The sequence below is a fragment of the Gossypium arboreum genome, chromosome 6, assembly GCF_025698485.1.
Source record: "Gossypium arboreum isolate Shixiya-1 chromosome 6, ASM2569848v2, whole genome shotgun sequence".
Classification (NCBI taxonomy): Eukaryota; Viridiplantae; Streptophyta; class Magnoliopsida; order Malvales; family Malvaceae; genus Gossypium; species Gossypium arboreum.
This window is the reverse complement of record NC_069075.1, coordinates 41005110-41031005: the sequence shown is the minus strand read 5'-3', so window position 1 is coordinate 41031005 and position 25896 is coordinate 41005110. Positions and strand designations below refer to the sequence as shown.

Sequence of the window (25896 nt, the reverse complement as noted above, 5' to 3'; positions counted from 1 at the left end):
GGAATCGTCGGAGATGCTATCACACTATCAAGCTACCATCTGGGGTATAAGTATTCAAGTACTCGAGTTTATGGCATGTATAGGAATTATGTCTTTTGTTATATTAGTCATTACTATTAGGGATATGTGTGTTGGCCTATAATGAGTTGTGATTCAATTTGAACATGCATAGCCATAAATGATGGCTTATGATAATCATATGCTTAATCATATGTAAATGACATGTTAATGCATGAATGTGGTTAGTTTAAATTGCATTTATATGCTTGATAATATGCCATGTGATGTGATATGAAATTATGTAAGTAAGGGTGACAAAATGGCTTGGAAAATAGCCTTACAATCGTTCACACGGGTAGACCCACGGGCGTGTGCCTAGGCCGTGTGTGACGCACAATCCGCCCCCACGGGCATGTGTCTTGGCCGTGTGCCCTTAAATGAATGATGATGTCATAAACAGAGAGTTACACGGACGTGTCCCAAGCCATACGGGCGTGTGTAACCACACGGCCTACTCCACTCAAGCTTGTGACTCTCTAAAAATGGAAAATCTCTTAAGTGTTGTAAAATTTCCAAAAATTCTCGGTTTAGTCCCGAATCATCTCCGATGTATGTTTTGGGCCTCATAGGCCCGTATAAGGGACGATGTGCATGTGTATGAATGGTTTTAAATTGAATGAAATTTTATGGCTCGATTTTGTATGAATATTTATGTTTAAGTCCTATAATGCCTCGATCCCTGTCCCGGCATCGGATGCGGGTAAGGGGTGTTACACTTTCTCTGCCCTTTCATCACAATGACGGAACCCTTGCTAATCTTCAAAACCCCACTTTCAATTGTGTACTTGTGCCCTCTGAATCAAGAGTACTTAACGAAATCAAATTCTTTTTCAATTCTGGTACATGTCGTACACTATTAAGTGTTCTAAGTGTTCTGACGACTCCATCGAACATCTTAAATTTGATCTTGCTAATACCTACGATTTTACATGAAACATTATTTCCCATTAAAACAATACCTTCAAAAATTGTTTCATATGTTGTATACTAATCTTGATTGGGATTCATATGGAAGGTGCAACTAGAATCAATGATCCACTCCTTACTCACTTTAGAGTTATTGGTAGAAGCAACTAGGAGTTTACCATCACTGTAGTCTTCTACAACATTAGCTTCACTGGATTGTTTTGGTTGTTTTCTTTTTTGATCTTATTCTGCAACTTACAACATTCAGACTTAATGTGCCCTTTCTTTTTACAAAAGTTACAAATTTTACCTTTGCTTGAAGATCTCAATCTACTCTTAGATTTATTGTGAAAATTTCGTTCCTATGTCCTTCCACGAACAATGAGACCCTCTCCCTAAGAGTCAAATCCAGACACAATATGCTTCATCTTGTTATACGGTGTTAAAGAAGCATAGACTTTATCAATTGTGAAAGATTTGCAGCTATACAAAATCGTATCTTTAAAGGTTGAATAAGACGAGGGCAACAGACAAAGTAGAATTACCCCTAAATTTTCTTTATCGTACTGAACCTTCATGGCCTTTAGATCCAAGAAAATTTCTTTAAACACAATTAAGTGTTTGTGCACAGACGCACCTTCCTTTAAATGATGAGCATAAAGGCACTATTCATATGCAACTTGTTAATTAGGTTTTTCGACATGCATAGTTGCTGCAACTTTGCCCATAATGTAGTGACGGTTTTTTCCTTTATCACGTCCTGTAGAATTTCATTCGACAGATGCATATGTAATTGCATTAAAACCTTTCGATCTTTACACTTCTTCTCTTCCTCCGTCAATGTCGAAGGCATTTTATCTACCCCTAACAAGGCATACTCCAAATCCATCTACACAAGAACTGCCTACATCTTTATCTGCCACAACGAGAAAAATATAACACACAGATTTTACGTAGAAACTCTTACGGGGAAAAACCACAGGCAAAGGAGAAGAAAATTCATTAATGTTGAATTTGAATGATATAAGAGGAGTTTTGACTACATCTATTTATAGATTGAAAAAACCTAATTCTAATCAATGTCAAGTATATTATGCTAATAAATGCTAAATAAATTATAGTAATAAATACTAAATCTTCTAGAAATAAAATATTTTTTAACTTAACTTGCAAGCAATCTCTTAGAATTTAAGTCACACAATTCTAACAAAATTTATTTCTAAAATTAAAATTAAAATTTATTTTAAAATTAAAATTGTTTTGACACTTTATTTCTAACTTACTTATACAATGTGTCTTAAAATTCTGAATATAGAATTTATAACAAATTTATTTTTCAAATTTCCTTCATCATAATTGACGCATAAATTATATCCATAACATTATGAATATATTATATTTATAATATTTCAAATTTATTATATTGTATTTAAAAAACTTAAGTATATTTTTTAAGTTGTTTATATATTCAAATATGTTTCATCAATAATTTTAAATAATATATTAATATCAATATAATAACAATTTATAAAAATAGACGAGTAATTCATGTATCATATCACATAAGATAAAAATTAATTATATATTTATGGATGCAAATTTTAAATTGTGAAAATTAAACCTTTTCCTGAAATTTATTTGAGGGGCCCTTTTTCTGTTCTCTCTATGCATACCAAACACCATTGTTATCATCCTCGAATTAAATGCTTATTTATTTATTAAAAACACACATAAGTAATTGACTTGAATCCCTCAAGTGTTAAAATAATTGCACATTACCCTCATGTGAGGGCAATAGAATCGGCCTACCAATGCAGCTTTCAATGGACAAAACAATTAATTAATCGCTTTTCGATTTTAATTCAATTTCCTTTTTAAAAAATTAAAATATAATTTTTTTAAAAATATTTTCTTTTTGTATTTGCAATTTCTTATGTTTAAAAGAAAAAAAAATCAAAGGACTTTGAGATAGTAAGTCAAAGCCAATCTTGGTAAAATTGTAGCCATGCAAATTATGCCAGAAGAAAAGAAGGGGCAGGTGGCTGTTTCATGTTGGTGACAGCTAATATGAATCCAGAAAGTGAGGAGTGACACTCTCCTCCCACATAATGTTGGGCAAAAATGACTGCAGTTTATGAATTTGGATGGTAATCACATTAATTTTAGAGTTAACCTAGATCTAATTTTTAAATTAAAAATAAATTTTATTATTATTTTTTCATCTTTAAAACTTAGAATTAAAACTTTGTTTAAAAGGAAATAAAATTTTTACCACTTGAACTTAATAACAAATTTGGATAGATATATTTGAGATCTATTAAAAGATAAGTAATAATATCACAAAATATTAAGTATACTGATAATACATATTATATTTTAAGAAGATAAAACTTTGAAAATAATGTTGGGAGATATAACCAAAATTTAAAAAAAATAAATTTTCATAAATTATAAACCCAACTTAAAAAATGAATTTAACTAAAATAAATAAATAAATAAATAAATAAAAGTAATTGATAGATTTAAAGATATGGGAGCCAAGATTTGAGGACACGTTGCCATAGTAATAAACAGAGGACGGTACCTAATCTATTTGACTTTTGCTTTGGTTTCTCTCCCTATTTATACAAGTACATACCTATAGGGACCCTGCATCTCTTTGCTGCTGCATCATTTTTCTCTCTTCTCTGTCACTAAGCAATAAACATGGGAAGAGCACTTTGTTTTGATAAAAATGGGCTCAAAAAAGGGCCATGGACTCCTGAAGAAGATAAAAAATTGATTGATTATATTCAAAAACATGGTTATGGAAATTGGAGGACACTTCCAAAGAATGCTGGTAAACCTCTAGCATTCATTTACCTATAGGACACCATATGTTTTGTCTACGGATGAATTATAGTACTTCTTATGGACTTCACGCCTGATGGGTTTGTAAAATCTTTTATTATAGGGTTGCAAAGATGTGGAAAGAGTTGTCGTCTTCGATGGACTAACTACTTGAGGCCTGATATCAAGAGAGGAAGGTTTTCTTTTGAAGAAGAAGAGACTATAATTCAGCTACATAGTATATTGGGCAACAAGTAAGTTCTGTTTACATCTTTATTTGCTGTTTTCAGTTCTATTATTGTGTTTTTTTCCCTTAATGTTTTGTAATGTTTTAAGGTGGTCTGCCATTGCTGCTCGGTTGCCCGGAAGAACAGATAACGAAATAAAAAACTATTGGAACACACACATTAGAAAAATTCTTCTTCGAATGGGGATCGATCCGGTGACCCATACTCCTCGACTGGATCTTCTCGGTCTCTCTTTCCTTCACAACCAATATCTTATCCAGTCTTTTGCTAACCCTGAGCTTCTTCGTAATGTTGACCAATATCAACCATTGATGCAATCTAACCATTTCCATGCACAAGTCGAAGAAACCCCAACTTGTAGTGTTCCATTTTATAACGAAGAACAACAACTCGTGATGAAACCCAACTTGAACCAATTCCCATCAAATTTCAATGACTATGTTATGCCTTCAATTTTGACTGAAGATTACGTGCCGCTACCGCCGCAGTACAACTATTACGGCTCGGATTATCAAACCGTAATGGACCCTTCAATCGAAACCTCGAATTTCCATTCCATCAACAGCAACCAGAGCTTGGGGTTGGGGTCAGTTGTATCGACGCCTTCGTCGAGCCCCGCCCCATTGAATTCAGACTCCGCATACCTCAACAGTAGCAGCACCACTGAAAACGAAACAGAAAGCTATTGCACCAACATTTTGAAGTTGGAAATCCCTGATATTTTGGATGTTAATGATTTCATGTAATTCCAAATGCATAACTCCCAAAAAGAGTTTTTCTTTTTTCTTTTTTTGATTCAGTGAGACATGTCGATACGTGTAAAAATTTCTACTAATTAATAGTTAATTTCTCTTAAGATCACTGTGTTAGAAGCAACGTTCTGTCCTTTTTCTTTTCTTTACTATTGGTATATCTAATCACATATGTATTATATTATTATACAGATAAGTCATCTTATTATAGACTATATATATTTATTCAATTCATATCTACTTCCGAAAATAATGAATCAAATCATACCAAATTATATATAAGATGATGCTGTTTGCTTTCTCACTACAGGAGAACATACTTTTAGCGGCGTTTTTTTGGCCTTTAGCGGCGTTTTCAAGCACTGCTATAACTATTAGCGGCGTTTTCACAAGCGCCGCAAAAAACGCCTCTATAGCACGCGCCGCAAGAATTTGTGGCGTTTATTTAAAAAAACGCCGCTAAAGACTAGGACCTTTAGCGGCGCTTTACCAAAAACGCCGCTAAAGACCATGACCTTTAGTGGCGCTTTTCCAAAAAACGCCGCTAAAGACCAGGACCTTTAGCGGCGCTTTTCTCACAAACGCCACTAGAAATCATGAACTTTAAAAAATTATTTTATTTTAATTAAATAATATTTATTTTATGTTTAATTTTGAAATTTGAACTTTAAACTATATATTTTAAGGATAAATAAAAATATTAATTAAATTAAATTTTCCATTAAAATTTAAACTTCAAAACTAAATATAAAAATTAATGAATTTAAATTTAATACATAAACATTGATTCAATATGTAATTTAATACATAAAAAACACATGTATACAGAGACACACAAAGTATTACAATTTCTAAAAATTCATCCCGGTGAGAATATAATGCCAAATCATCATCACCTCGTTGAAAATGATCATTCAACAATATTTTGAGAAATAAAACAAGAAAAACAGGTAAAATATTTTATCCTCATTGAAAACAGTAAATGATTCAAAGCTAGATCTGTTCTCGACATCAAACGAGCATCCTTATACAACAATTGGATATGTAGTATCAATTTTAAGCCAAAAACTATGAACTGACCCTCCAAGAGTTGCAGAGCAGGTTGACCAAGCGCATCATTCTTCTTGATATCCGCCAAGACAAGATCAATTTCTTCATTCTCAAAAGCGAAATAAACAGGATACTGCAGCACAAGATCCTCACAATAAAGTTACAACTATAGCATAAAAAGGATATTAAAAAAAAAATCAAGAGTTGAGAAGTAGCAAAGTTTTCTCTTTTCTTGTAATTTTCCTACCTTAAATGAGAAGTAACAAAGGTTTCATTTGGAGTCACAAGAACAACATTAACTTGGATTTAATTCTAAAATTCATTTTCACATAGAGCACAAAAGTGAACACAGAGAACTAAAGGATGATGTCACCTAGTGATAACACTCTTGGAACATAAGATGATAATGTCCTTCAGAAACCAACGAGTATGAGACTTAAGCATATATCACAAGATGATTAATTTTAGAAAAAGCTTACCAATGATGCTAAAATAGCAATAGAAAAAGTTCGCTCATATGAATAAGCATTGATGTTGGAGTTACATATATCAAGCATGTTTTATGAAGAAATTTCAAAGTTTATGTCATTTTCCAATTAAACAATTAGTTGATATGAAAACTAGTCAACAACAGGTATCTGCTTAAGATGGAAGAAACAGGAATCCAAGTCTTTTAGACTGGCAGGATTTTGGAATGATGTTAAAGTAATTGGATAGTGTTAAAAACAATAAGCAAACAAGGTCAAAATCAACTTCAATTATGATGAAAATGCTGGTATAGGTTAATAACAATACATTAAAATTGTTAAGCTAAGGAAAAACATTACACTTGATTCAGTCTCAATCAACGGGGACAAAATAACACTCGAACCGACAAAATCTAATCTTTGTAAATAGTCATTAAATCCTACCCCCTGCTGAGCTATGACACAATGATGTACTTTCACACTGGATTTTGGGGCACACAGCGCAGTGCTTGTGCATAATCCAATAGGTATTAATATTTATTTCTCTTATGAAATAATAATCCGCCTCAAGCACTACCAAAAAGAAAAGAGAAGGAAAGGATAAGTCAAGGCTCTCTTATATCACCAATAATCAAGTAAACATAAAATGTAACCTGTTGCTTGTTAAAAACCAAAATGCTCGACTCAAGGCCATGACCAAGTCTTCCAGATGGAACTGCTCCCCAACTTAAAGCCTCACCTCCATCTGGTGAAGTTCATAGAAAAGGAAATACAAACATTACATCCAAGCATACATATCAAAAGCATATCCAAAATAGTACTGCAAGAAAATAAAATCTATATCTTGTGAAGCATTTCTAGTTTCATACCAAGAATAAAGAATCGTGTGCTCAACCCAAAGCACCAATTTAATTGTAAGCCCGCTCAAGCATTCCACTTTGGTTGGCTTATGAATCGCTTCGCAGACCTCAGTATGCACAATATGCCATTCATCCCAAACAAGTGAGAATATGCTGATTACACAATAAAGCTAATAATAAGAAAACAAAGCATTTACAAATAGGCAACTTAATAATTTAACTTAAATATTATAAGCATTCAAATAAAAAGGAGCTCATTTAGCTATTACTTTTTCCAAGGCCAAGTTGCCCGCTTGAGTTCTTGAGTTCATTGGGGAGGGGGGGATCGCAGAAGAGGGAACAAATGAAACAGTAATATTATGTTCGTGTCTATTCCTGGAAGAAAAATGTGAATCCATCTCATCGTATTATTTCAGAAATTCTAATAAAAAGAGACTTGTCACTTTTATAAAAATATAGCCTTTATTTTAAATACCAACGGTTTGAAATTATTTTCCAATTTATAAAAATGAGTATATTTGAGAATAAATTCCAAAGAATAGGTATTTAAAAGAAAGGCTACATTTTTCTGAAAAGACCATGAGACATTTCCTAGAAGAGTGATAAGGCACAAAAGCCCTATCTTCAAGGAAACAGTAGGTACAATAGTGTAAATGCAAAAATAGAACCTTCACATACTATTTTAATTGCACATAAAGAGAGTGGTGCCACCCCGCCACAAGCAACTGATACATTTGAAATAACCCATTTTTCACTTTTCTCCTGCAGACAGACACACATTCCAGCATTCACAATGGCAATATCATCATCCCTTCTATGTGCCTGTTTAAATTCTTTGACATATTCAAAGGGCCTAGTCCAAGGTAAGAATATTGACAATAATATTGACATAAGAACAACAATCGCTCTGTAAGCAGTACAACGACATAAGTTTCCAGCAAGAGATTCTTCAATTTACTATTCAGTAGGAGGTGTTTCACTAGACCGCAATAATGCGTACAATGACATGATAAATCCAGGGGTGCAAAATCCACATTGGGAGCCGTGAGAACGTGCCAATGATTCCTACAGAAATCCATGAAAGTCACAATGAAATAGCTGAACATTCTTTCCTTTAAGGATTCTAGTTGGTTTTTAAAGCACATCTCTTAAGTTCCAATAATTTGAACCAGACATACTTTAATTCCTCTTATCTTTCCCATGACATTAACAATATTTTCATCGAGCTAAGTTTTAGGACAAAACGGAATTTAGAAGCATCATTGCCATATATTACATCTAATTAGACACTAGATGAATTAGGAACATGGAAGTTTTACATACGCTCATGTTATGCAATCAGCAATCTTGATTACAAAAGAAAAGTTAAACTTGATGAAGAATTGTATAGTGTACCCAAAACAACAAAAGAATACAAGATATTCTCTCACATATACCACAAGCAATCAAAATACCCCTTGACTCTTCAACCATGATCTACATGCCATACAAATAAAATAGAGTTCCACGCAAGATTTAAGCCAATTTCTATAAATAGAATTAAAAAGGAAGCACCATTAAGAGCAGGCCAACAGAAGAAAGAACATATATTACTTGTATGGGGTGCAAGCCACATTTGTGGTTCCCAACTCCCTCCACTGTAATAACATGCATTCCTTCTACAGAATAAAGAGGTGCCAAGCAGGCATTGACAGCATAATGCCTGAAATAAGTTTTCAAAGCATTTGTCTTATATAGATTCTGAGAAATGGAGGAAATCATTTAGTTACATCATCATAAAAATTTGGAAGAAAGAAGGCAGATAGAAAGACTCACATGCATTTCTTTGTCTTTCTATCGTAATGAGAAATCATCACAGTACAAGCCCCACAACCACCTTCATCGCAGCCAAGCTTCGTTCCTGTCAATCCAATGTCTTTACCGACCAAAAGAACCTGATTAGGTATTTGCTACTCTACTTTCTGGTTATAACATTAAAAAGTAAAAACACATAAAAGAGGAAGAGAGAATGGAGAGAATAAAATGAATAAGAGAAACTAGAATAGAAACTAATAACTTATGTTGAGAAAGAATATCTGGAACATCCTACTCCAGAATCTAGTCCTTACAAGTATTAAAATGTTTAATTAAACAGAATATATATGCAAGAGAGAAGGGTTCAAAATGGAGAGTTCAAAATCACAAAAACCAGAAATGCCAAAGAAAACTTAGGGTTTCTCTCTCACGAAAACTATCTTCCTTCTATAGCGTGTGTTTTTTTGGCCGGTGGATAACCAAAGCTAAAAAAGAATGACAAGAAAACAATGAGTCTTCACCGTGTCTGCTAATTCTTTTGGGGGAAATTTAGGGATTAGGAGAAATTAGAGAATTGGGGAAATCTATTTTGGGTTGGGGTTGAATGGCTAAGTATACAATTATATTTTTTTGCGGCGTTTTTTTTTTTTAAAACGCCACTAATCCCCTAAATCTTCAATTAAAATGACGTTAAATTATTTTGTTTTTTTGCAGCGTTTTTTCAACAAACGCCACTAACCCCTTAAATCTCTAATTAAATTTTACTTAAAACACATCATATTTACAAATACTTAACGTAAATTTACTTAAACCTAATGATATTGTTTTAATTTTTTTATAAATATATACATTTTATTTTCATTTGATATTTATTAATTTTTAAATATAAACAAGTTAAATATTTTTAATTATTAATATTTTTCTATTAGTCATTGAATTATATGTAAGTTGTGGATTTAGTTATTTTACTTTAATTTTGTTTTTTTAGTAATTGTAATTTTGAAATTTTGAAATTGTAGTATTATCTCTTAAATAATTTAAACTATAATAATAAGTTTAATATATTCAAATTAATATTATCTCTTTTAAAATTATATAAGAAATCGTTTTAAAAATACTAATTAATCTAAACCCTAAACCTCTTAACCCTTATCCCATAAACACTAACCCCTAAACTCTTAACCCCAAACCCTTACACCTTAAACTCCAACCCTAACCCCTAAACTCATAATTCATCATAAACCTTCAAATACTAGTTAACTCCTAAACCTTAAACTCTAAACTATATATCTTAAACCATAGTTAACTCATAAACCTTAAACCCTAAACCGTATATCTTAAACCATAAACCTTAAACTATAATGATAATTAATTCGATATTTTAAATTCAAAATTAATTCAATATTTTAAATTCGATACTATCTCTTTTACGATTATATAAGAAAATATTTAATATATTGTATAACCATAAATTTTAATAATTACTGTTTTAGGGGTTATAGATTAGTGTTTATGATTTTTTTGGGGTTTAAGAGTTATATGACTTTTAGCGGCGTTTTTCAAAAAGCGCCGCTAATGCTCTGGTTTTTAGCGGTGTTTTTCAAAAAGCGCCGCTAATGCTCTAGTTCTTAGCGGCGTTTTTCCAAAAGCCCCGCTAATGCTCTTGTTCTTAGCGGCGTTTTCCCAAAAGCGCCGCTAATGCTCTGGTTTTTAGCGGCGTTTTCCCAAAAGCGCAGCTAATGCTCTGATTTTTAGCGGCGTTTTGCCAAAAGCGCCGCTATTGCTCTGTTTTTAGCGGCATTTTTGACAACACGCCGCTATTGCTCTGTGTTTTTCAAATTTATGACATTTATGCTTAATCCATACTTATAAGCACTGGTTAAAGATAATTTAAGTTATTTTTTTACTGGTTTATTTAGTGTGTTGGTTTCAACTCTGATTGACAACATATTCGGAGTTTGAACTTCGTGTCCAAATCATCCTTTCCCTTAATTTAGATTTTTTTCTATTTATTTCGATATAAAAAAATATATAAAAGTATCAATAAAAATAGAAAAAGACATTGGGTTCAAAGATCCAGAGAGGAAGTGTAAGAGAAACTGTTTTTAAGGTAGTGATGAAGCAATTCTGCTTGGAAGGTCACAGTAATGGAAGGGGATTTGACCTAAAAAAAAAAAGAGAGAGAGAGAAGAAAGGAGGGCACGTGTCGATCAATTAGCGTCGACCAAACCTTGAGGGTGGGAGGGCTCACCATTAAAAGGCAGAGCTTGCTTTTATTGAATAACATGGCATGACTCTTGTGCTGTTATTCAAATTCAGAACAATTTAATATCTAATGACGTAAGCATGTTGAAGGGCACGTGGCTCTACCATGCAAAAATGGGTCCCAATGTGAAGGGGTTCGACTTTGAGCTTTCTATCTAGTTTTAGACAAGCTACTCGACTGAGCTCTTTTATATATATATATTTCTTGTATACACGATTTAATGTAGGGTAAACTATCTAAAAAAGTTGTTCTCATTTTATTTTTTTTCAATCTAATCATTTTAATTAATATAATTGTTTGAATTAATTACTGTAATTAAAAATTATATTTTCCACTAACAGCACTATCAATCGTCTTCGTTCCTCTTCGTTCTTGTTTCATAAACAACTTGAACTTATCCTCCAACCCCCACATCAGCATCGCTTCAACGTCGATCCCAAGCATGCTGACGATGAGCACTAACCCCCATGTCCCAAGCACTTCTTCAACTACCAGACCCCTCATAATTCCACCATTTCCGTCTCCTCCATCGACATATCTATCAACGCCACAAATAAAGTTAAACAAAAATGGGTTATTTGCGATGGAGATCATCGTTAATATCTTCAAAGAACTCGAAAATGAGTACTTGAAGCAGTTTAAAAGCGTTAAAGGCAATGATAAGGTGTGTTGTATCGGTCTGGTTTCTACCATGAACAAGTTGAGCTTTGATAAATCCAAGAGAGGACAAAAACTTTGTTGTTTCGAAGAAAAAAAAAAGGAACCCATTGTTTACCGCAAGCACGGTTGGACTCGAAAAAACTTGGCTTAAATGATAATGGATATAAGGCCTTCAATGGGATAGTTTAGGGTTTGGTTATCGGTGGTTCATGACAATGGCGATGGTTTGGAAGCAGTGAGTGGTAGTGCTAAGTTGGTAGGTGGCAGCCAAGGGTTTCATAAACCAAAAAAAAAAAAAAAAAAAGAGAAGGGGACAACAGTGGTGAGCGTAGCAAGATTATGTAATCGGATGTCAAACGACAATGCTAGAGCTTAGGCGATAGAGGTATCAGCGACACAAAGGGTAGGCCAAGGTTTTCAGTTGAGAGAAGATTGCTGATAACCTAATCCATTAGTGATTAACATAGTTTTTAACGGTAATACTTAATTCATATAATTATTTTAATTAAAAAGATTAAATTAAAAAAATAATTACAGTAGGACATATTTTATTTTAGAGTGATCTAATTTACCTAATTTATTCGTAAACCTTTCAAATCTCAAACAAGTAAGGAAGGATTCAGCCTCCAATTATCTCATCAAATTATTTTTCCATTAATATATTTTACATATTAATTATATCAAACTAATTAATCCATAAGCTAGTCCAAATATTATGTTACTACTTAGTAACAAATCCCTCGTAAGCTTTACGTCATTCATACGTCAAATTTTCTATTCTTTGGGGTTAAAACTCGAAGCCATCACACTTCTCCCTTTTATCTTTCTCACGTTCCGTTCACACGCACACAATTATGTCACTCTCGGAAAAAAAACAAAATTGGATTTATAAAAAGATGTTCATTAATTAAATGAGTTTATATACAAATATTCATCATTCTGTAATTGATTTTGATTTTAATTTATTTTAAATAATGTTTTGTTTTTGTTTTACTTAAAGATTTTTATAAAAAAAAGGAAAAATGCAACAACATGACTATAGTAATATTTATTATTTTTAAAAAGTGAATTTTAAATCAATTTTAATAAAAATAGATTTTGATTGATTTTTTTATCTCAATTCAATCAAGGATTTTATTTATATTGTTATGTGACACTCAAATTATTGATAAAAATATTATATAAACGTAAAAATGGGGAGGATCCACTTTAATTTTACATACTTTCATAACTTTTTCTACGATTATTATTTTAACAATCTAATTTTATTTTATGTTTCATTTTGTAGATCATGCATGTTAAATTTTGAGTAAATTAAACATGTCAAATTCTACTATTAGACCTTGTACTTTGAGTAAGTTGTGGATTTTTACCTATACTTTAATTTAGTCATTCCAGTCTCTATACTTTTATAATTTAAAATTTTAGTCCCAACTAAATGACAACTATTTAATTAAATTATGTTATTTTTAAATTTGGTGTATCAAACATATTATCACATATATAATGTCATATCAACTTGTCATCTCCATATATTACTCACAAAAAATCAATTAATAGATTTAATAACTGTCATCCACTTTAAAGCTAAAATTTTAAAATTTAAAAATATAACAACTAAGAATGATTCAATTAGAGAGTATGAATTAAATCACTAACTTTATATATAATATAAGAATAATAATATAATTTAATCAAACATATTTAACTGCTATTTTTTATCACAATTAAATTTTCAGTTTTAAAAATTACAAGATTGGTAGTAAATAAAATCATATATTATATAGATGTATGAAATATTAACCTAGATTTTTAACCCGACTGGATTAAGGAACCGTCAATCAGCGTAGAATTTATGAGGTATAAAGGTACGGTTCTTCATTGACCAAGAGCCGACCAAAGAGGCAGAGAAAAGGACATTGTCCATATCTCGACCGCCCAAAGAAAATGTGTTCTTTTAGCAATTTTGAATTGAGTATTCTTCTTAATTAAAGAGTTATTGTATTTCTAAAAGATGGGATTATTTGACTGAGAATTCACCTTCCTTGGAATATATCGAAACTGATAATAATAATAGTAATAATAATAAGAAGAAGAAAAGGGTTTGCTTTTGTGTGCTTCAATTACAGAAGCAAACATATGTTTGTGTTTGAATGTTTGGGATTTGGGGTTTCAGCATTAGGCTTTGCTGATGATTGCTTCAAGTTTTAGTTTATTGAAGTTAGTGAAAAGCTTAGTTCATGTTATATTTAATTCTTTTTTTTTTCCTTTTTCTACCTTGAAGGATGTAATAAATAAGTTATTATTGTGTCGACTTAGTAGTATCTATGTATGAACTGTGTGATTTGATGTTGAATTGTTATTTGTCTTTTAGTAAATTCAATTAACACAAGTATACTCTAATTATATAGAGAAAGAGATTATTATTGTTCTTGGTAATTAAAGTATTTATCACTAGTAATAATAATTAATTTTTGATTGTGGGTGGTCACTTAAAAGTAGACACTTAGGATTACAATTTTAGATACGTGATATATATATATATATATATATATATATATATATATATATATACACACACATTTACAGCATAGGGTTACGGTTTTCAAACAGATGTTATCCAACATTAATTATTTTCAATTTCATAGAACGGAAGTTATGAATTATACATGTTTCATAAAATTTGATGTAATTATACACTACTCATTTTTTATTATATAAATATAATAAATATCTATTCAAAATTTAAAAATAAAATGTTCTTTACTCTTTTTTTCGTTAGAAGATTTTTTGAAAAGAGTTCAACTATAAAAATTAATTTTATTATGGAAAAGTACCATGAAAGTGTTTTATGAGTTAAATTATATTTTATCTCTTTTATTTAAAAATGGATAAACTAATCTTTTTATGTTAGATTAAAAGTAACTTTTATTTTTATCAAAATTTTCATCCATTCTTATCATTAAAAATTGGTTTGGCTAACAAAATAATCAGAAAGTTATACATGACATGCCACATGTACTTAATTTTGATGTACAGATCATTTTTAACAATAAAATAAATGAAAATTTTAATAAAAATGATTAATTTACTTTTTGATCTAACGTAAACTAATTCATTTATCCATTTTTAAATAAAAATAAAATATAACGTTACTTTTAATACAAAAGTTTTATTTGCTCATTTAGTAATTTGTGTCAAAATCATAAAATTTTCTCATTATGATATTATGAGAGTCAAAGAAAAACTAGGGACAATTTCATATAGTTGTGAGGTAATGAGGGCTTATAAGGTACACTTTGTTTTTATTAGATCCCTTTGACAATATGCTACAAATACTCTCGATTATACTTCCAACATAAGAAGAAAAAAAATACTCTATTATATTACATGACATTAAAAAATGACTTGGGTGTTCATCACTTAAAAATGATTATTAATGGTCATTGCTCTTTATAAATAAGGTTAATAATGTCTCCTTAAGACAAAGCTAGCATTGGATCGACAGGTGAATATCATTTTCACCATCCCTTACCAGATAATACGTGGTAGATTGCTGTTGAAATCCCTAATAAACCAAAGTAGACCCCCGTAATAGATAATAACAAGTGTAATCACTCACCTAACACAAATGTCTAAATCCGAAATATGGCACGTTAAGAATTTTTTATGGAAAGACAATATTATCCACCTCCTTAATTTGTATTTTTTTATTTTACTTACAAATTAAATAAATTAGCCACTATATAATATGTCACATATGTTTTATGTTGACGTATATGAATCAATTTTAAACCATAAAAATAGATAAAAATTTTAATAAAATGATCAATTTTCTTTTTGATTTAACATATATAGACTAAATTATTCATTTTTTGAATAAAAATTAAAATACAATTCAACTTTTAATATAAAGACTTTCATATTACTTTTACCTACATATAGAACACCCTTGCCAACATCCAAATTATTTTTAGGCAGCAAATTGTTCTCACGACATGTCAAATGCTTTAAGCTTTTATTTCTTTGCTTGTTTGCTGAAATATTGAGTTCAATTGACATTTGGTCCAATTCTAAATGGATTTAGAGCATTCGTGAAATGGCCCAAATTTTATTTTCTCAAAGACCCAGAGATTATGATGCTAAACAATGAAAACTGGAAGAGACATCAATCTTGACTGTTTTTGCATATATCCCATATGTGTGTATCCCATCTTCTTCCATCATTTTTCCCTTTAAACTTTACCTGGTACAGTAATGATATCGAGTGAGAGAATCCAGGAGAGATAGTTAGAATCAGATTCATTTAAACTCAGTAAAGAAAAATACAATCACAAATGCCTCCTAAAAGTTTCTTATATTATAGAAAGGAATAAAGGATTGTAGATAAAACTCGGTCTTGCTTCTTGAAGCAAAAGATGTAAAGTGGTTTTACAATGCAACGTTTAGGCCAAACTATAACTAAGAATTAATTTAGTCAAATAATATGTTATATTATTGCAATAAAAATTGGGTATCGACTAAAGAAGGATTAATGGTGAGAAAGTATTGTTTTCCATATTTTCTATTTTGGGTTGTTTATAGAGGTGTCCTGGTAGGGGTCGGGTTGGGCCCAATTAAAATTTTAAGCCCGTTTGTTAGGCTTGGCTTAGCCCATTCATATTAAATTTTTTATATTATTTATTATATAAATTTTTAAAAATATAAATAATATATCAAAAACACCAAAAATATTAAAATAAATGTTTCCAAACAAATTGACTTCAATAACACTAACATAGGTGCAAATTAACAAGCAAATGCCTCTAAAATAGTAACAAAATTAACAATAAAACAAGAGTTATATAATATCCAAACAATAACAACAAAATAGTACAACATAATAGTGAAATTGTAGCAAAATAGTGAAATAATAACAAGAAAATAACAAAAAGGTAAAAAAAAAAGGAAAAATAGTAGTTTTTTTAATTTTATTTTTTGCATATTTGGGCCGGGCGAGCCTGGACTAAAAAACCCTTTCTCGAGGCCCGACACCATTTTTTAAATGGGCCATAATTCTTGCCCAAGTCCATTTTTCGGGCATATACTTTTACCTAAACCCTCCCACTTTTTTTTCTTAATTTACATGCTACTAAACTTCCATGTTGATCAACTAACCATTTGGGATGAAGTAGATCTTTCCAACTAGTTGTGTCAGGAAATTAAGAATCGAAAAGTTTTTCCATGTCAAGATTGTTTTTTATAGTCTTCAGAGTGACTTGTTGAAAAGCCTTCACAATATTAAAATAAACCTATTTCATATGATCACAATTTTCATTTCAATTATCTAGTACTTTTTTAAACATGTAGGGCTGGCAAAGGAAATTTGATCCAGGATATAACATAATGCAAACACTACGAACATGTTATGAGCCTTGGCGTAGGATCTAGTCATAGGTCTAGACGAAGAAGAATTCTTGCTTCAACCTATGGTTACTCAAAGAGGCAAATTCGTCATTGACTAAATCCAAGAATAATGTGTTTTTGGTAAAATAATTGCTTCCCTTTTTATTTGATATTAACAATTGACATAAAATAAAAAATCCTAACTTATAGGATCATGACTACCAAGACTAGAGTTTATAAAGGAAATAAAAACCTAATATAATAGAGGAAATAAATAAAACTAAAACTCTAATAAAAATCTAATATAATAAAGAAAATATATAAAACTAAAACTCTAATTGTTGTCGTCTCCATTTCTATTCCATCTCTGATATTGTTTCCCAATAAAAACATCCATATTAGTACTCCCCCTCTCGGAGTTGAGCTTGTCCTCAAAGCTCAAATTCAGGATAAGCTTCAGACCTTATCCAAAACCATCTACCTTATCGTCATTTTGCTTACTTTCAACATCTGGTCCTTTTATCCAAAATAAAATTTTACAATTGTGTCTCGTGGAATAACTCGTCACATAGCCCTTTTTTCCGTCATTTTTGCCCATGTCAATCTTTTAATAAATGGTGCAGAAGAACCTATTTTGCTGATATTCTCGGTTCTGTTGTTTGTCCCTCTCTCTTTGCAAGGCTCTTAGTTATTGGAATGATTGAGTTGTTGCCAGTGTTTTGGGAAGTTGTCTAGTTCAAGATGGTTCGAGACGACATTTTGGAAGAGACCTTTTGTTTACGTTCTAATGCTTGAGCCAAATTCATTGCAACTCCAAGGTTTTCTTGTTGCTACATATCAATATCGATTCTAAGTTCCTCTACCAACTCGGCAGTAAAAAGGTCTACTTATTGTCGAGGTTTAAGATCAGCAGTCTTGGCCAATAGTGATTGAAATTGGCGTTAATATTCCTCTACAATCCCAGTTTGTCTCAGGTTGGCAAGTTTTCTCAAAGGGTTATTACTTATAGGTGGCTAAAACCTCACACAAAACACTCTTTGAAGCACCTTCAATCAAGATTTTCCTTTTCTTCTTCCATTTGATAAAACCACAGTTGTGCCTCTCCTAAGAGATAGAATACATATTAGCCTATTTTGTTTTCCTCGTTAGTCTGTTAATTGCCAAAGAATTTCTCGCATCTTTTCAGCCACCCTAAAAGATCTCCAACACCATTATAAGTGGGAAATTCTATCTTAGAGTATTGTGGCACCATGCACCCACCTTGTTGCGAGTCTGAATTCCTTTTTCTACCTTTGTTGTTGCCCTTTTCTTCTCTATTTTTCTCTGAATACCCTTCATTGTCTTTTAGACCAAAAAAAGATAGTATCGCGATCTATTCCTATAATGCTCGTTGCCTTGTAGATTTGTTCCACGAAAGCCTTCAGCTTGGCTATCAAAGTTTCTTCATCACCCATGACAGAAGACTTTGATACCAAGTTGTTATGAGCCTTGGCATAGGATCTAGCCATAGGTCTAGATGAAGAAGAATTCTTGCTTCGACCTATGGTTACTTAAAGAGGCAGATTTTTCATTGACTAAATCCAAAAATAACATTTTTTTGATAAAATAATTGCCTTCCATTTTTATTTGATATTGTCAACTTTTTATAGACTGTTAATGACAAAGGAAAGAATCTTATTTGACATAAAATAAAAATCCTAACTTATAGGATCTTGAGTTCCAATACTAGAGTTTATAAAGGAAATAAAAACCTAATATAATATAGAAAATAAGTAAAACTAAAACTCTAATAAAAGTCAGATACAATAAATAAAATAATCAAACTAAAACTCTAATTGTTGTAGTCTCAATGTAACACCTCTCGCTCGTATCCGACGCCGGAACAGGGTTTGAGGTGCTACCAGACTTAACTTATACATACGTATATAAAACTGGACCATAAATTTCTTTTAACTTTAAAGTTCTCGTTCACATACATTATGTCCCTTAAACAGGCTCACGAAGCCCAAAACATACATTAGGAACAGTTTGGGACTAAACCGAAAACTTAAGAAAAACTTGGAAAATTTATGCTTTAAGGCTCCACACGCTCGTGCCCTCAGTCCGTGTGCAACACTGACTTTAAAACACGGCCATAACACACATCCGTGTGGCCCACCCATGTCCAAAACTTGGGCATTCTGTTAGATTCACACAGCCAAGACACACGCCCGTGTGTCTAGCCCGTATAAAACACTGACTTAAAATTTTAGGTGCAGGGGACACATGGTCATGACACACACCCATGGGGGTGATCCGTGTGTCACACACGGCCTAGACACACGTGTGGACAAAAGAGGCCATTTCCAAACCATTTTGTCACTCATTTTACACCACCTACACAAGATCACTTCAATATACTAATTTCACCACAATGAACGCCAACTCATCTATAGAAAGAACATTATTGTTGCCCTATTCTTCAATATTTTTCTATGAATACCGTTTCATTGTCTTATGGACCGAAAAAGATAACATCATCATTTGCTCCTCTAATGTTCGTTGCCTTGTAGATTTGTTCCATGAAAGCCTTCATCTTGGCTATCAAATTCTCTTTGTCACCCATGATAGAAGGCTCTGATACCAAGTTTTTATGAGCCTTGGCGTAGGATTTAGTCATAGGTCTAGACGAGGAAGAATTCTTCTTCGACCTATGGTTACTCAAAGAGGCAATTCGTCTTTGACTAAATCCAAAAATAGTATTTTTTTGATAAAATAATTGCATCCCCTTTATTTTTTTTTTATATTGAAAACTTTGTATAGTCTGCTAATGATAAAGGAAAGAATCCTAAATGACATAAAATAAAAATCCTAACTTATAAGATCTTGACTACCAATGTCACGCCCTTAACCCGAATCCGTCACCGGAATAGAGTTACGGAGCATTATCGGAGTTACCGATTCATTTATCAGATATTTCATTAATCCGATATCTTTTCTTTTCCACGTTCAAGTCTCGTATTCAAGTCATCCGGATCTTTATAAAGAAATTTGATCGTCGTTTTCATTTATTTCATGTTATAATACATTCAACTAATGCTCTAAACAAAATTATCATTTTACCCCTAAACTTTTAATTAATGACGATTTCATCCTTAGGTTAAAATAAAATAAAATTATTACAATTTAATCCTTATTTCCAACCGTTATTCTCACACAAATTGATAACAACCTATGAATTCTATAAAATGTCAGAATTTTCCATAATTTCAACACTTTTCAATTTAATCCTTAAAACATGTTTTTCCCTGATCTTGAGCTAAATTAATAATTTCATTCAATTTTATAATTTAAATAATAAAATAATCCATTTCATGCAAATTGGTCATTTCTAACATTTTTTTTCAAAATTGCCCATAAAATTTTACTTTTATTCAATTTAGTCCATGAGCCTAAAACATACAAATTAGCCATTCTAGCTGAATATTCATACATATTTTCCTCCTCCTCCTCTCCATTCCACATCCTTAATTTATATAACATGCAACAAGTAACATTATCAATAATTTCACTATTTACTTATGTATATTCAAAACTGTCTATTTGCATCATAGTCACTAAATTATTTATATCTTAAGCTACAGAACTCAAAATTAAGATCCGATAATTTTCCCTGAAACTAGACTTACTTATCTTATTACCATAAAATTTTCAGAATTTTTGGTTTAGCCAATAAGTACAGTTTATTCTTTAAAATTTCACCTGTTCTGCTGTCTGACAGTTCCGATCCTTCTCCACTAAGAATTAATTATCTCATCGTACGAGATTCGGATGATGTTCCCGCTTATTTCTATTGAAAATAGACTCTTTAAGGATTTTAAACATATAAATTTAATCCCTTAATTATTTTTCTCCAATTTTTTATGATTTTCCAAAGTCAGAATAGGGGAACCCGAAATCATTCTGACATTGTCTCACAAAACTTATTATATCTCATGATTTACAATTCCATTGCTTACACCGTTTCTTCTATAAGAAACTAGACTCAATAAGATTTAATTTCATATTTTATTCATCCTCTAATTAGATTTCTAAAATTTTTGGAGATTTTTCAAAGTTAGACTATTGCTGCTGTCCAAAACTGTTTTAGTGCAAAATGTTGATTTTCATTTTGCCACAAATTTCACAGTTCATACAATTCAGTCCTTACTTAATTAACCCCTCAATTAAACTAATTTTCTTAATTAATACTTTTCCTAGATATTATAAGTTATTTCATAACTATTGAAATTCAGAATTTCCACATAAAACTCTAACTTCAAACTCTTTTACAATTTAGGTCCCAAACATTCACTTTCTATTCAATTCTTTCAATAAAATCAGCATATAAACAATTTAAAGCTCTAATTATATATCAAATCATCATATACTTCCAACACATATTCATAGAAACTTTCAATTTCTTTGATAGAATCAAGAACTAATGAATTCAACAAATGGACCTAATTGTAAAAGTCACAAAAACACAAAAATTTCAAGAAATAATCAAGAATTGAACTTACTTGCAGTAAAAATATGAAAAAAAAGCTTAAGGGAACTATTCCATGGTGTTTTTGCTGATGAGAATGCAGAAAAATAAAGAGAAATCTAGATCATTCCACTTTAGTCCTAGCTTTATTAAGTAAATTTTGCAATTTTCAAATTTTGCCCTTATTTTCTTGGTGATTTCATGCTCTTACCGTCCAGCCCAAATAGACCTTGGGTCTATTTGCCTTTTAAACCCTCTTTCTTTTATCATTTAAGCTATTTAATCATTTTCCACAATTTTGCATTCGATACAATTTAGTCCTTTTGTTCAATTAGCTATCGATACTTTAAAATTTCCGATTTGAAACTTTAATACTAACTTATTAAAACTCCATAAATATTTATAAAAATATTTATGGCAACAATTAAAATTCCGAGGTCTCGATACCTCGTTTTCAATTCTAATTATTTTAATATATATATTTTTTGTACATTTCACTATTTCAAAATTTTTCCTAACTTTACATTTAACTTATACTCACTAAATTAATAATATTTCCTACTCATTTGTCGAATTTAGTGATCTCGAATCACTGTTCCGACACCACTGAAAATTAGGCTGTTACAACTCTCCCCCCTTTAGGGATTTTCGTCCTCGAAAATCTTACCAGAAGAAATTGGTTTCAACACTCATAAAACACCTTTACTAACTTCTCAGAATCACAATTTGATTTAACCTCGAATATCTTTTTCCATTCACCTTTGAACTCTAGAACACAATGTAATATCCTGAATTAGGGCTTAATCCGAATAGTGGTTTCGTGACCACAAATCCGAGATAGAAATAATAATTTTATAATTATTTTGATGATTATGATATGATTGCATGATTGTGTGAAAATTTCGTGATGAAATTCTATGCCTAAAGTGCTTAAATTGAAAGTAGGGACTAAATCGAATAAGTTGCAAAACTTGCATTCTAGAAGTTTTTAGTATGAAATTATTTTGGAATATTAATGAGGAGGTCTTAAATAGCAATTTGACCAATTTTAAGTTCATGGACAAAATTAGGACATGGAAGGAATTTTTGGAAAGTTTAGTAGTAAGGGTATTTTGGTCATTTAGTTATTAAAATGAATTAAAAACAAAATTAAAAGCTAATTTTTGTCCATCTTCTTCATTAGGCCGAAATTTCAAGGGTTCTCCATAGCTAGGGTTTGTTTCAAGTTGGTGATAAGGTATTTTTGAAAGTGTCTCCATGGAAGAAAGTCCTTAGATTTGGACGAAAAGGCAAGTTAAGTCCGCGTTTTATTGGACCGTATGAAATAATTGAAAAAGGTGGACCGGTAGCATATCGGCTAGCGTTACCACCCGAATTAGAGAAGATTCATGATGTGTTTCACGTATCTATGTTACGTCGGTATCGTTCGGATCCTTCACATATAATTTCACCGACAGAAGTTAAACTACGACCGGATATGACTTATGAAGAAGAACCGATTAAGATTTTAGCTCGAGAAGTCAAACAACTAAGAAATAAAAGTGTTGCACTTGTGAAAGTGTTGTGGCAAAAGCATGGGGTAGAAGAGACTACATGGGAACCTGAAGAAACTATGAGAAACCAATATCCACACCTGTTTACCGGGAAGATTTTCGAGGACGAAAATCCTTAAAAGGGGGGGAGAGTTGTAATATCCTGAATTAGGGCTTAATCGGAATAGTGGTTTCGTGACTAAAAATCCGAGATAGAAATAATAATTTTATAATTATTTTGATGATTATGATATGATTGCATGATTGTGTGAAAATTTCGTGATGAAATTCTATGCCTAAAGTGCTTAAATTGAAAGTAGGGACTAAATCGAATAAGTTGCAAAACTTGCATTCTAGAAGTTTTTAGTAAGAAATTGTTTTGGAATATTAATGAAGAGGTCTTAAATAGCAATTTGACCAATTTTAAGTTCATGGACAAAATTAGGACATGGAAGGAATTTTTGGAAAGTTTAGTAGTAAGGGTATTTTGGTCATTTAGTTATTAAAATGAATTAAAAACAAAATTAAAAGCCAATCTTTGTCCATCTTCTTCATTAGGCCGAAATTTCAAGGGTTCTCCATAGCTAGGGTTTGTTTCAAGCTTCCAAGATCCATAGTAAGTGATTCCAAGCCCCGTTTTTAATGTTCTTTACGTTTTTGGAATCCCGGTAGCTCGATTAAGCTTATGTTAGCAATAATTCAACCTAGGGTTTATATTTGGAAAAATACCCATAGGTGAAATTTGTGTATTTTGATGTTTTATGATAGAATATGAGGTTTTAAATTATGTTAGACAACTTGTGCTACTCGGTTTTGAGTGAAAACGAGTAAAAGGGCTTAATCGACAAAAATACCTAATAGTCACAAGTATATGTTAGAGAGAGAATTTGATGTTGTCATAGAAGGGAAAAGTGATCAGCGTGTTATAAAACATAAGAATAAGGAATAAAGTTTAATTCCCGAGCCTAGGGGCAAAAGTGTAATTATGCAAAAGTTTAGCGGCAAAAGTGTAATTTTTCCAAAGTTCGTATTAAATGCTGTTTTGATGAATGTATGTATTAAATAAGATTAATTTGGTATTATAGATCAAGAAAAACGAGATTCAAGTTGTGATCGAGGAAAAGAAAAGATTGTGGACTAAATTGCAAAATCTTTATATTTTGGTACCAAGGTAAGTTCATGTGTAAATAATGTAGCATAAATGTTATTTTTAAGTTATTAATGTTAATTATATGATATGCTGATTTTTAATCGTGAAATATTATGCTTTGTGGTTAATGTTGAGTAATATGCAAATTATGTTTACTACTTGATAAATATGAATTGCTACCGAGTATCGGTTCCGATATTCCATGGAAGACGACAAATGTGAGATCAAGGGAAAAATCCCATTTGAACCTTAGGAATAGATTATGATACAAGTGACATGTCACTAGGATGGTTGAGCATCCGAACTCGTTGAGTTGAGTCCGAGTTCACTTATGGATGCGAATGTCCGAACGCGTTGAGTTGAGTCCGAGTTCGTGAAATGTAACTAGGCATCCGAACTCATTGAGTTGAGTCCGAGTTCACTTATGGATGCGAACGCCCGAGCTCGTTGAGTTGAGTCCGATTTTACTTATGGGCGGGTTACATGGTAGCTTGATTACATATGAGGCACTTATGTGCAAATTATCCGTGTATCCAAGTTGTATTCCGATGTGTTCAACGGGTGAAATTTCTAGTGAAATGGAAGAACACTTAAGATGCAAGCGAAGTTTTTGGTAAGTGTTTTGAAATGGACACTTTGGACAGGTATGTTCTTAACCCTCGGGTTGAAAATAGATACAACAACGATAAGGTGGTAAGATGATGAATGATGTTTAGAAATGTGATATATGTTTTGGTGATACCATGCTAAAGTTGTTTGGTATATTTGTATTGTTATGTTACTTGTTATTTACATATGAACTTACTAAGCATTTATGCTTACTCCCTCCTCTTTATTTACTATAGTTTTGAACAAGCCAGCTCGGGAATCGGGACGGGTCGAAGGTTCGATCACACTATCCAAAGGACTTTCATCTGGGTAAATGGCTTGTAAAACTTAAGTATGGCATGTATAGCAATATACTTATTTTGTGTAAATAATTTTATGATATGGCCATGTTTGGTTGAGAAAGTGTTTGATATTGATAAGTCATGGTGATGGCTAATTCAGATCATGTTTGATACTATGGAAGTTTAATAGGTTATCTAGTTCATAAAAATTCATGGAAAGATGAAACTTGCCTTAAAACAGAATATTGCTGCAGCAATGATATGAATTTGAAAAATCACTAAAAATAGTATAAATGGAACTAAATAATGAGTGAGTTATGAAATTGAATCTTAATGAGTCTATTTTCATCTGGATTGAACAAAACAGGAATATAAATTATATTTTATGAGATATTTTAACTTTTGTGAAACAGGGCCAGAGTGATTTCTGGATCCCCTGTTCTGACTTTAAAAATTCATAATAAATTTTAAAAAAATAATTAGAAGTTGTTCTTTATATGTAAAGGTTCTTTATTGAGTCTACTTTTAATAGAAACAAAT

The 25896-nt window shown here is 31.5% G+C and overlaps 1 protein-coding gene across 1 annotated transcript; it reads left to right on the top strand.

Moving 5' to 3' along the window:
• Positions 1-3600: 3600 nt before the first annotated feature.
• On the top strand, positions 3601-4919 carry LOC108463567 (transcription factor MYB102-like). The gene is made up of 3 exons (XM_017763492.2): positions 3601-3805; positions 3920-4049; positions 4132-4919. Exons 1-3 carry the CDS (start codon positions 3673-3675, stop codon positions 4787-4789), a joined length of 921 nt encoding a protein of 306 aa, XP_017618981.1. The 5' UTR covers positions 3601-3672; the 3' UTR covers positions 4790-4919.
• Positions 4920-25896: the final 20977 nt, after the last annotated feature.